This window comes from Podarcis bocagei (assembly GCF_964188305.1).
Source record: "Podarcis bocagei genome assembly, chromosome: 4".
Taxonomy (NCBI): domain Eukaryota; kingdom Metazoa; phylum Chordata; class Lepidosauria; order Squamata; family Lacertidae; genus Podarcis; species Podarcis bocagei.
In genome coordinates this window covers 93,118,770-93,132,236 of record NC_138128.1, presented here as the reverse complement: position 1 = coordinate 93,132,236, position 13,467 = coordinate 93,118,770, and the positions used below count along the sequence as shown (strand labels likewise).

At 45.2% G+C, this 13,467-nt stretch overlaps 1 protein-coding gene across 3 annotated transcripts in view; it reads left to right on the top strand.

Annotated features, from left to right (window-relative positions):
- Positions 1-2,543: 2,543 nt before the first annotated feature.
- The window catches only part of MAPK8 (mitogen-activated protein kinase 8), a 29,910-nt gene continuing 18,986 nt past the window's right edge, over positions 2,544-13,467 (top strand). Inside the window, exons 1-4 of one of the 3 annotated variants that reach the window (XM_081191790.1) lie at positions 2,544-2,647; positions 8,978-9,077; positions 11,842-12,003; positions 13,106-13,235. In XM_081191790.1, the coding sequence (XP_081047916.1) occupies positions 11,846-12,003; positions 13,106-13,235 (288 nt within the window). In that variant the 5' untranslated portion in view covers positions 2,544-2,647; positions 8,978-9,077; positions 11,842-11,845. The remainder of the gene's footprint in view (positions 2,648-8,977; positions 9,078-11,841; positions 12,004-13,105; positions 13,236-13,467) is intronic. The other 2 variants (XM_081191789.1, XM_081191791.1) reach the window with 2 other exon arrangements.

Here is a 13,467-nt window from a genome sequence, read left to right as displayed (position 1 = left end):
CCTCCCACCAGATGTTAAGGAAATGAACAACTATCTGACTTTTAGAAGACATCTGAAGGCAGCCCTGTTTAGGGAAGTTTTTAATGTTTGATTGTATTTTTAATATTCTGTTGGGAGCTGCCTAGAGTGGCTGGGGAAACCCAGCCAGACAGGCGGGGTATAAATAATAAAATTTATTCTTATTCTTATTGCTACGCCAACCTTGAACTCAAGCCCTGCAACCAGTGCAGACCTCACTCTGGTCAGCAATTGTGCTGCAGCATTCTGCACCTACTGCAGTCTTGCTGGGTGCCACCCCAAAGTGTCCCATGCAACTTGCGGGTCACACATCGGTTCCAAATCTGGATCCGGAACAGGAGTGAGGGGCTCGTTCCTGACCCACCAGGCTTGTGGCCCAGAGACTGAGCAAGTAATCCGATTTTCTCCTCAAAGGGAGAAAATCTGCAACCTGGAGTTTGCGAGCAGGGACATCGCATGGCAGCAGCAACAAAATGTTGCAGCACGAGGCACTCTTGTTCAGCTTTTTTTTTGGTGGGGGGGGGTCGCACTTAAGAACTAAATTCTTTTGGGAATTATAGGGACAGAACTACTTAAATTGTGGAGAAATTTATGTCTGTTACTACAGCAGCAAGAATGTTATTTGCCCCAAAGTGGAAAAAAGCAGAAAAGTCCAAGAAAAACAAGAATGGGTACAAAAACTTGTGGAATATGCAGAAATGGCGAAACTAACTGGAAGAATAAGAAATCAAGATAATTTTTTTTTTAAAAAAAAAGAATGGAAATGATTTATTGAATATTTACAGATAAAGTGTAAACGGATAAAAAACATTGGCAGCATTAATGTAACAATAACCTGCAGTTTCACAAGAGTATATATTTGCAGGAGATAAATCAAAGAGCAACTTGAATACGCAGTAGATCTTTTTTAAAAAATAATAATTTAAGGAACCGCAGAAAGAGGGGGAAGGAAGTCAAAAATTGGAAATGTTAAATTGACTGTCAAACTAATGAAATTTATAAATTTGAAAAGTATAAATAAGAAACTAAAAATAAACAAAACTAAAGCCCCCGAAAACTCGCACGCGCGCGCAGAGAATATACGATATAGTGAAGGAAGGTGAGGACAGGTGACCTCACCTAGGCCCGAAGTCACCCCCCACCAAAGCAGGCTCAAAGCTTCTCAAAATCATTTTCTCAGCAGCTAAGCATCAGAAACATTCCGCTCTGCTGTAATAAAGGTAGAGAACAGTCCATTGTTTCTCAGGCCTTTCTCATGCCTTCTGGCCTTGCTAAAGAACCACATTGCAACTTGCTTTCTGTCCAGGAACCATGCCAGAACAAGAGATTGAAACATATCTGAACACTCTGAAACCCCTTTCCTGGGAAGGGCGCCAAGAGTCCCAAAAGAGTCCCAAGACAGGGGAGCTTTCTGTTCATGCTCAGAGGAACTCGGGGGCAGGACTCCTGAGGGAGGAGAAAGGAGGAGGGAACTGGAAGGGTATACAGTGGTGCCCCGCAAGACGAATGCCTCGCAAGACGGAAAACCCGCTAGACGAAAGGGTTTTCCGTTTTTGAGCTGCTTCGCAAGACGATTTTCCCTATGGGCTTGCTTTGCAAGATGAAAACGTCTTGCAAGTGTTCCGATTTTTTTCCGCTTCCCCCCCTTTTTCTAAGCCGCTAATAGCCTTTTAGCCGCTAATCCGCTAAGCCTTTAATAGCCGCTAAGCCTTTAATAGCCGCTAAACCGCTAATAGCGCTAATCCGCTAATAGGGTTGCTTCGCAAGACGAAAAAACCGCTAGACGAAGAGACTTGCGGAACGGATTAATTTCGTCTTGCGAGGCACCACTGTATATGCTTGTGCACATGATTGTGAACTCGTGCATGCTTTTTGTGAGTTATCACACTTGCTCCTTCTACCAGTTCATGGATGGTAGAAATAAAAGCCTTTTCTCCGAAACTATTCCTTGAGTGTCTGTTGACTCCCATTTCCCTTTCCCAGGCGCAATATTTTCCCCACCCGAGGGCAAAGCCTCCTAAGGCTACAATAGATACTTAATTGGTTTAGGATTTTATTTAAGTTAAGTGATGAATTAATATGTTTGATTTCATAACGTGAAGATCTAAGGATGTTAATGTTTAAGTTAAATTATTTTAAGAACTGTGATTTGGAAAACCGTTAAAAGGACATGCAATGAAATTCAACCATGGGGAAGCGAGGAAGTCACTTAACAAGTGTAATTTTTAATAAGGTTATGATTTATGTTTGTTTGTTTTATGTGTTTGTTTGTTTTTAATGTTGTGAAAACCAGTATTTTTATTTTTTTAAGAGAGTATATAGGATATCGCTCCTGCGCGGGCGGATCGCTGAGGGAGCCTTTCCCGTCCGGCGTGCCAGGCCCTCCCGCCGCCTCAGCGCCCCCGACGGGCTTCCTTCCCTGAGGAAGATGCCGGCCCGGCCCGGCGGCGGAGGCGGAAGGCGCGCCGCGGCCTCTCCGGCCGTCAGTAGGCGGGCGCGAGGCGTCGTGCGCCCGCCCCCTTCCCCGCCCCGCTCCGCCTCGCTGTGGTCGGCGGCGGCCAGGCAGGAAGAGGCGGCGGCGGCGACAAGGCCCGGCTGAGGCGAGGAAGCGGAGCCAGCGAGCGAGTGAGTGGCTGGGAGAGAGCGGGCTGGCGGCTGGGCCTACCTGCCTGGGGGAGGCGCTCCCTCGCGCCCATGGGTGCCTTTCTGAGGCGAGAGAGGGAGACAAGAGAGGCGCCCTCACACCCTCCTCCTCCTCCTCACCGGGCACAGGCTGCCACCGTCGCCTCCGGTCTCACCAGGCCTCGCTGGGCTTGGAGCGGGGTGGGGTGGGGGGGGTCCTTCCTTCTTCCTCCCCCCACCCGCCTCTCCTTTTTGGGCCTGCTCCCCTTTGCTCAAAGTGGGGGGGGGGGCGCAAAGAAACTTGGGGGCCCCTAAGGGAGGTTGTGTGGTTGCGTGCTTTTTGTGTGTGTTTAAAGGCAGCTCTGGGATCCTCAGCTGAAGGGGATCCTTTGGTGTGTGTGTCCCCCCCAATAAAATATTTGAGGGGGAAGTTTGAGGGGAATTCCCATTCAAATGGTGTGTGTGTGTGTGTGTGTGCACCATGGGGCTTCCCTGAGGCCCCCAATATTTTATTCAAGTTGGGCACCCCCTGGGTGATATAGAATACAGCAATGATCATCATGGAAGTTGGCATAGACTAATGATAATGGTGATAATTGGCACCCCTGGAATAATGATGGGGCTGATGCTGCACATTTTGTTGGGCCCAGGGTGCACGAAATGCAGATTACAGCATGCTTGTTTTATTATGCATCTGACTTGTCTCCCCGAAAATTACCCCAGATTACCTTGTTCCTCCCTCCTTCTCCCCCTTCTTGTTTTCACAACATCCCTGCGAAGTGGACCGAGAGGTGCTGAGTGGCCAAGTGGGAGCCAGTGTGGCGTAATGATTTAGACAGTGTTGGACCTGGGAGACCAGGGTTTGAATCTGCACTCGGATATAGAATCCTAGAGTTGAGAGGGACCAATTTATCAATCTAATCACTACTAACGCATGCATGTTCAGAGGGGTGGGAAACGGTATAGAGAGTGAGGCCACAAGATGCAACAATGTGCGCTGAGCTCAGAAGGCATAGACGTGTTGCAAACCATTTGTGGTTCTTGTGTGTCATGGCTTTTTGGTTCTGTTCGCAGCTCCAGTTTATGTTTTATCTATCTGTGTCTTCCAAATGAGAATTACGCTTCATGTTTTTGACAGTGAGGTTATGCTCCACAAGAAAACTTCCGTTCTTTAAGATGCTACAAGGTTGCTATCTAGTGGGCTCCAATGACATGCTAATAAGGAGTGTGAGTACTTCTTGGAGTAACCCTATCCTGTATGGGCTTATGTAAATTACACTAATTATACTTAAGGCCCACTATCCAAATGCTTAGTATACAAAAAAAATCACTTATCAAAATACGAGGAAGTAGTACTTTTAATCTTGCTATGCACATCGCAGATTCAAATATCTAAACAGCGAGATCTGTGTGTAGTACTGTTAAACAAATAAGCCTCTTTAAACAAGGCTTACTTTTTCAGCAGCCTTTTCATCAGAAACCATGGTGAAGAGGGGAGGAAGGATGAGAGACTGGACAAATAAGATAACATTTTTTTCCTTCCTTGTTGCCTTTTGCAAGGTTTCAGAAGGTTTCCCCAAGGTTGTTGTTGTTTTTGTCATTTTGGGATCAAAGTTCCTTGGTCGGGAACACATTAGAAATTTTCCTATAGGAATCAGTAGAAATAATGACTATTTATGTGACCGCTTGCCTAACAAAAGGTTTCCCGATAACACATTTTATTCGGATAGCAGGACCTGCCTGTAGACCAATCCTATGCAGCTTTATACAGATATGACCCACTGTGTTTAATGGAGATTACAGTGGTGCCTCGGGTTACAGATGCTTCAGGTTACAGATGCTTCAGGTTACAGACTCCACTAACCTAGAAATAGTACCTCAGGTTAAGAACTTTGCTTCAGGATGAGAACAGAAATTGCATGGCGGCGGCACGGTGGCAGTGGGAGGCCCCATTAGCTAAAGTGGTGCTTCAGGTTAAGAACAGTTTCAGGTTAAGAACGGACCTCCAGAACGAATTAAGTTCTTAACCCGGGGTACCACTGTGCTGTGCTCCCAAATAAGTGTAGTTAGGATTGCAGTGTTACATCATTTGAAGATTGGCATGCTTGCATTTGTCAGAATTTGTTACTTTTCTTACTAAACACTTCTGAAGTGACTTTTCAAGGCTTCAGGTTGTTTCACGCCAAATCTTCTTCATAACTGGTTACTTATCCATGAGAAAGTTTACAGGATTATGCTGAGTTGACATGCTGTAAATAGAAGAAGCAAAAAAAATTGTGGTTATTGATTGATCTCTGAAGTTCATGCTGAATTTCAGTGTCACATAATGCAAAGCATTAATATGGGTCTTCCCAAGTACTTTCTAATCTAAATCTTTGCAACCCGCTCTCCTCACTGTTAGGATTCAGCCACTTGCTCCAAACCATCACCAGGTGTGTTGAATAGCTATGCTCTACATTTTATTATGTTTATGCATTAATCAGTCTTAAAACTTTCCCAAGGTTGTATTTCCTAAATAACATAGTTTCTCTATGCCTAAGCGGGGCTGCCCTTGAAGCTGTCCCAGAAACTCCAGCGGGTACAGAATGCTGCAGCGAGGCTCCTCACGGGGTCTCTGCCATGGGAGCATATTCACCCAGTGCTTTTCAAGCTGCACTGGTTCCCGGTGGAGTACAGGGTCAGATTTAAGGTGCTGCTTTTGACCTTTAAAGCTCTTCACAGCCTAGGACCCTCGTACCTACGGGACCGCCTCTCCTGGTATGCCCCACGGAGAGCCTCGAGGTCCATAAATAACGACACCCTAGTGGTCCCAGGCCCTAAGGAAGTTAGATTGGCTTCAACCAGAGACAGGGCCTTCTCAACTCTGGCTCCGGCCTGGTGGAGCGCTCTGCCTCATGAGACCAGGGCCCTGCAGGATCTGATTTCTTTCCGCAGGGCCTGTAAGACAGAGTTGTTCCGCCTGGCCTTTGGCTTGGAGCCAGTTTGATTCCCTCCCTCCCTCTCTTTCTTTTTTCTTTTCCTTCTCCTGCGATGAGGCTACATTTTAATATTTTAATGTTCCATTATTTTAATGTTGTATTTTATTTTTAAGTTGTAATCATTCATCTTTTTATTATTGCTTGTAAGCCGCTCTGAGCCTGGCCTTGGCTGGGGAGGGCGGGGTATAAATAAAAAATTATTATTATTATTATTATTATTATTATTATTATTATTATTATTATTATTGAAAATAAATATGCAGTCACTTGATTGGCCCAGCTTAACCATTACTCCATTTTTACACCTATCAAAGCAGTTCAGTCTAGATTTCTGAGGGCTGTTCTTCAGGTACCCTGTGGCATGACAGACATCATCCAGTGTCTGGAGGCAGGCCTTTAGAAAGCTGAAGCCAGGGACTGGCTTGCTATTTTCAATTTTTGGCAAAAGCTAACCTTACATCCAACTGGCTTAGTAGCCCCACAAACCATTCAGTTTGCTGTTCATCAAACATCTGAACTCTAGCTATCCAGATTTTCCTTGGGCTCTGCCATTTCTCTGGAATAGGAGAGGGCTAGAGTGGCTCCAAAGCAATGTTTTGCAGATGTTGAATGCCAACATCATCTAGGTTCAACCCCCAACCACACACTAATTGACGGAGCACTCTAATTCAGTAAACCAGCTAACTGTCTTTCTGCACTCTTGGTCCAAAAGCATTGCAGAGACTTCACACTGGTGCACCTAAATGCCCTTCCTTCAGCAGTACTGGAGGGAAGATACTTAAAAATATAAAGAACATGCAGCACTTAGAGGGCTTGGAACAGTCTTCTTTTGCAGGACCCCAAGCCCACCTGTCCTCCCTAGTCCCCTATAGACCAGACAAAAGGGAGAAGAAAGGCAGACTAGGTCACATGGTGCTCCTGAGATAAGCTCAAAGAGCCAAACCCTGCTCTTCTGATGAAAGTAGAGCCAGGACTGGGAGGGACTATTCACTTTATTAATCTTTATTATTAAGAAATCAAAGCAAGAAGCACATAGAACACCTTATCCAGATGTGTATAATAGAGTGAAAAGAATAAAGAAAGTAAATAGAAATAGCATATAGAAAAGTAAAATTGGAATGAATATTATTGAAAGTTGTAGTCATAACATGTACTCCAAAGAGGAAAAGTACAAAACGTCTTGAGGTCAGTTCCTGGCTGTGATTGCTTGTTGCAGCGCAGTACTTGGCCACACTGAGAGTGATAGATTCATTTTGATCTGAGAGAAGTAGGAGGAGGGTGGGTGGCAGTTAACGGATTGAGGTTGAATCCTGATAAGACAGAAGTACTGTTTCTGGGAGGCAGGGGGCAGGTAGGTCCTGAATGGGGTAACCGTGTCCCTAAAGGACCAGGTATTCAACCTTGGGGTCATTTTGGACTCACAGCTGTCCATAGGGGTGCAGGTCAATTCTGCGTCCAGAGTGGCTGTCTTCCAGCTCCATCTGGTACGCCGACCAAGACAGTACCTGCTTGCGCACTGTCTCACCAGAGTGGTACATCTCCCACTTGGACTACTGTGGTGTGCTGTACATGGGGCTACCTTTGAAGGTGACTTGGAAACTGCAGCTGCCAGTCTGGTGACTGGAAGCGGCCACTGGGACCATATAGCACCAGTCCTAAAAGACCTGCAATGGCTCCCAATATATTCCTGAGCACAATTCAAAGTGTTGATGTTGACTTTTAAAGCCCTTAATGGCTTTGACCCTGAAGAAGCGTCTCTACTCACATCGTTCAACCTAAACACTAAGGGCCAGCTCCGAGGGTCTTCTGACGGTTCCCTCACTGTGAGAAGTTAAGTTACAGGGAACCATGCAGAGGGCCTTCTCGGTAGTCACACCCGCCCTGTGGAACGCCCTCCTGTCAGATGTTAAAGAGATAAATAGTGATATGATCTTCCGTAGGCACCTGAAGGCAGCACTGGATTGGGACGCTTTTAATGTGTGATGTTCTGGTTGTTGTGGTGGTGGTGTTTCTGTATACCCTGTTGGAAGCCAACCCAAGTGGCTGGGGCAACCCAGTCAGATGGGCAGGGTATGATGATGAATATGATCTGATTGTCCTGGCTTACGGTTTTTTTTTAAAAAAAGATTTTATGCAGTTCTTGGTAAAAGGAGAACATGAGTCACCATCTTGACCTTTTCACAGGGGCACTTGTGTTCATGGTAGGTGCTGCACATGTTCCTTATTTTTATTTTGAATTAAGAAAAGATGCAAATGGATCACCACTCCCAGCAACTGGAGTTCTGCCTGGCAAAGGGCCAGTGAACTTACTGTGAGACATTTCTGCTCCTCCTTAGTCAGGACTTGGGGACCACATCTTCTAGTTCTTACCTGGGTCAGCAGCTTGCTTGCAGAGAAATCTACCCTCCTGGGGGCTGTTGCTGCAAATATGTTGTCTTTACAGAGGAATTAAAGGCAAGAAGAGGCTGCTGGGGAAGGGACAGATCACTCTTGCCAGATATCTGAAATGATCTGTGGAGGTCTTTCGAAATTAGGCTGAGGGCTGCCTTTGGCTCTAGGTCTGCAGGGTGCCCACCCCAGGACAGGGGGAAAGGCTGTTGTATAAGACTTTCTAGTTGGAAGGAAAAGCTAGATTTGGCTGATTTCTATTTTTAATATTGTTTAGTCTCCAACCAGGTAGGATCAGAAAATAGGTGTTAGTTGCATTCAGCTTTTTTCTAAACACCCTCCTCCCATTTCTGTATCCTGTTACTGGCTTCTGGGTGCAGTTCCCTTTTTGTGTGTCTGGGCTGAGGCCTTGAAAGAGATGTCTCAAATGGTCCTGTGTCATCCTTTAGAAGAACTCCAGATGCAGATGAAGCCTGCTGTTTTCCTACCCCCGGCCCTCTCTTCTGCTTACGGTCCCTGCAGAGAAGTGACAGTAGCTGGGGAACAAGTGTGGCACACTTAGAGCTGTGGTTCCCTGGACGAGACCTTGTCCTTTGTAACTGTCATCTGCTGCCTGGTTTTCCTATCCGCTGATTTTCAAAGGTGGAAGATGCCAGGAGACTCATGTAGTCATACTTCAAGAAGCCTTTCAATGAAAGCGATGGCTACTTTGTTTTAATGTCTAAATTAATGACTGATAGATTCCTGGATGGAAAAATGGGACACAAATATTACAAATAAATAAAAATGTCAGTCCTGTCTCCCCTACAACTGCCATTGTGATGTTCCTTGCCCACATTTTTGTATAACTAAAGGTAGAAACATACACTTTTGCCTTTAAAAAACAGCAAAGGTTGAGGATCAAGGCCAAGCATTCATACTATCCAGTGCAAACGCTGCAGTATTTTCACTGTTGTTTTTTTCCATTGCAGGGCATCTGTTGCTTGCTGTTCCAGACGATTAACTCCCATGACCAGTAAGGCAGCACAACGGGACCACCCACAAACAAGGGTTGGGTTTCTGCATACCCAGGTGACTCCACAAATATGTAGAAAAAAACTGGATTTAAAGGCAAGGTGGGGGAACCCCAACACTGAAAGAATGAGAGAGTTGTGTGTACTGTCATGGAAACATAACAGGACAGAGAAGTTGGGATTGTGAGGGTGCATGATATCAAGTACGAATCCCCAACCAAGGATCCTTCAGGCCAGGAGTTAGGAATCCCTGACTTATCAGGCATTGGAATCCCAGACATTGCTTCCCACGATGGAAGGTGATAGAGCTAGTGAAACAATTACAGAGTGCTGAAAAGGGCTACCTGCCCTGCTTTTGGCTCTTAGGGTCTCTGCCCCATTTGCAGTTTAAAGGCTAGTATGGAGACGATTTGTGCTTTTCCTCTTATCTTTTCTCCATTCCCAATCAATAACTTCCACCAAGCGATCTTTGAGCTACAAAAGGTACATACTGGCCGTAGCTTAAAGAGTCTTGGAGGAAGTGGCAGAAACAAGGCTCAAGCGTGTGAACTTTTAGGGACACACTCCACGAATCTATAGTAAAGGTTTGGGTAAGAAAAATATTGCCACTGAAAGTTTTCCCTTTGGGACTGCTCAGACAACAACCAGAAATTATAATCTCCTGATTGTATACCGTGACTGCTCTTGTTTGGGGCTTGCTGAGTCCAGAATGAAAAATGCTGTAGTGATACAGGATTCAGGATGGAGATACAGCTAAATGCTGTGGGTTACCACATGTTTGTTCCTGGGCTGTTGCCAGTCTCTCTCTTCCTGCCCCCGTTTTAATTAATTAAATTATAAATATTATTGATAGACCACCTATCTCTTAAATTCTGGAAAAGTAAGAGAATGCCAGGAGGGAGGGAAGCAAGCATGCAGGTGGCAAAATAAGGGTGGGACAGTATAAGTCTCTCTGCCCCCTCCCTTAAAAAAAAAAATAGCAAAATGGCATCCCACTTTACCCTGCCATTCTGTGCTATTTATTCATGTTTCATTCTAAAAAGAAAAGAAAGAGGCCTAGTGCTTTTCATTTGGAATGCTGTTAAGAAGACATCACTAAAATGTGTTTCACTGAAAATTAATCCTCAGCTGTGAAAGGTCATCCTATATTAATCTGCCTGCCAAGAACAACCTAGGGTGCTGCCTTTGAACTATACATCTCTTAATTGCGTGACTCAGTACCTCAGAAAAATCTTTCACAAGCGGGTGAAGCTTCCTTCCTCAAAGGCATCTCATCCACTATTATCTATTCCCAGTTAACAGCAGCTCATCAGGGTCTTGAAGGGACACGGGTGGTGCTGTGGTCTAAACCACTGAGCCTAGGACTTGCTGATCAGAAGGTCGGCGGTTCAAATCCCCACGACGGGGTGAACTCCCGTTGCTCAGTCCCTGCTCCTGCCAACCTAGCAGTTCGAAAGCACGTCAAAGTGCAAGTAGATAAATAGGTACCGCTCCGGCGGGAAGGTAAACAGCGTTTCCGTGCGCTGCTCTGGTTCGCCAGAAGCGGCTTAGTCATGCTGGCCACATGACCTGGAAGCTGTACACCGGCTCCCTTGGCCAGTAAAGCGAGATGAGCGCCGCAACCCCAGAGTCGGTCACGACTGGACCTAATAGTCAGGGGTCCCTTTACCCTTTACCTTTACCATCAGGGTCTTGGACACAGAGAGGCCTTTCCTTGCCTCATACATTTTGGTATCGCTCTAATGAAAGATGTATGGAATTGTACCTGGGACCTTTTGCAGGAAAAGCATTGGGATCCCTATAGGAGAAGTTTTACTCTTCTTTCTACCAACAAGGAGCTGAGCTGAGCTGATGTTGAGGGAGTGCAGTCTTACTAGAAAATTCTTTCTGTAAGGTTGTTGATGTCATGAGCCCCACGGCATTGTTGGGAATCGGGTTTGAGATGGCAGACTCTGAAGCAGGAGGAGGAAGAAAGATGGGGAATGTAGGCACTCTGGGTTGGACAAAGTATCTCCCCCTTCCACTCTGACTTTGGAACGAGGAGAAGGTATGCCAGCTCTCCCCTCCAACCTTCCTGTGGAGCAGGGAGACTCAGTGGAGATTGAGAGAGGCTTTAAGAGCGGTAGACTCCTAATCTGGGGAACCGGGTTCGCGTCTCCGCTCCTCCACATGCAGCTGCTGGGTGACCTTGGGCCAGTCACACTTCCTTGAAGTCTCTCAGCCCCACTCACCTCACAGAGTGTTTGTTGTGGGGGAGGAAGGGAAAGGAGAATGTTAGCCGCTTTGAGACTCCTTAAAGGGAGTGAAAGGCGGGATATCAAATCCAAACTCTTTGATCAGTCAAGGGCGGAAACTGAACTCGTTCAAGAGGTTAGACAGGCGGGCACTGCTTTGTCACCTGGAACCAGGTGACTCCTTCACAAATGGGAACAATCCCACCCACCCCGAAGGAGTGCACACTTGCAATCTCAACATTCCCAGAAGGCGAGAGAGTCTTGCGAGTGAATGTGCCTTATTTTAACAGGGAAACTTGCTGGGACATCTTTGCCATTTCCATCCGGTTCTGAAATTCTTATCCTGCTCCAGAACTCCTGTATCCTGTATCTTGACTCTTGAGTCTGTGTCTGCTTTCCAGCCCATGACATTAAATTGGACCTCTTTCTTTCTTAAAAGCAAGAGCATCTATCTGTGTTGAGCAGGTGTCGAGACAGTTGGGATGGCTGTGGCCAAAAATGCAGAAAAGTTTTCAAACTTTGAGACACACACATTTATATTTATATATTTATATGCCTAGGCATGTAACATTTTCCTTGTGTTTGCAGGTTCATGTCTTTTAGATTAAAGTGTTCGACTAACGGCGTCATGAGCAGAAGCAAACGTGAAAACAACTTCTATAGTGTAGAGATTGGAGATTCTACTTTCACTGTACTCAAACGATACCAGAATTTAAAACCTATTGGTTCGGGTGCGCAAGGCATAGTATGGTAAGGCTTTTCCATTTTGAAAAATAGCTCAGTGATGAAATCTCATTTTGTTTAAAATGCGAACATGAGCAAAACTGATTGACGTGCCACTTGAATGCTAGATAGTACTGGTTGCTAGAGAACCATTGCTTTTGTATATATAGTGCCCCAGTCCTTTTATTGTAGTGCAAGGCGAAAAGAGGGAATAGAACCAGATACAATGACATCAGGTCACGTAAAGGTCAAGTGTAACTAGAAAGTAGGTGTGACAGGTACAGAATTGGGAGAATAGCAGTTGTATGCACACTCCTGCCCATGAGAACAGCCACAAAACTCCGCCTCAAACCAATGAAATATCACACCTAATAAAATGTGAGAATAAGTCTCCTGATTGAAAATAACCGCAGAGGGCTATCTTTTTTTGGGACTGGATTAATTAGCCTTTTCCCTTCCTTGCATTTTGCCTCATCTAAATCACCCTCTCTGTCTTGCTTTTCTGCAAGCACGAGGGGAAAAAAATACAGGGACTTTGTATCTTGTCCCTTATGGGTTGGAAAGCAAGCAGGAGAGAATGATTTTGAGAAGACAAAATGTCAGAAAGGAAAAGGGTTAAGCAGCCTACCCATTGAAACTAGCAGCCTTCCACAGTTGCTTTTCTTTACTTAACCAGTGGTTGTGGACAGTTCTGTGCCCCTTGGACGAACCAGTGTATTGAACACTCAGTGGCAGCACCACCTCCTCTGTCTGCAGCAGGGGTGGAGAACCTTTTCAGCCCAGCAGGTTGGAGCCTGAGGTTCATCACCCATGGCAGATCATCTAATATCACCATAGAATCATAGATGACATCTCTGAGATAAATGTTCTTCATAGAAGCTTTACTATGAGCTGTACAATTTGTGAGTAAGCCTTTCGCTTCAGCAATTATTTTCCCCACAAACATTTCACAGTATCGGAATATTTAAGCTCTTTTGATTCTTATTCAAATCAGAATATCTCTAATACTGCAAACCTCTTTCAGATCCTTGACTGATTGTGTTTCACGGCTAGGTCTTGACTCCAGTCTCCCAGTCTTCTTGTCAATTTTTATACAAATATGGTTATGACAGTTCACTTTTATTTACAGTGCAGCCTACGATGCTATCCTTGAAAGAAATGTAGCAATCAAGAAGCTAAGTCGGCCATTTCAGAACCAAACCCATGCCAAACGAGCCTACAGAGAGCTTGTCCTCATGAAGTGCGTAAACCACAAAAACGTAAGTACATTTGTTCATTGTTTAAATATCAACGGTAAGGGTCAGACTAGATGTGAGATCATTCTTACTCATGCATTTGCCACATTTGTGTGTAAAGATGGACAAACTGATCCTGTTTCTTTCACTATCATTAACCTTTTGTTGTAAAAATTAGCATCCCATTCTCCTCTTTAATGCTTAAATAGGACAGACATCACGTCTAATTTGGCATAGCAAGAAAATAGAAAATAGG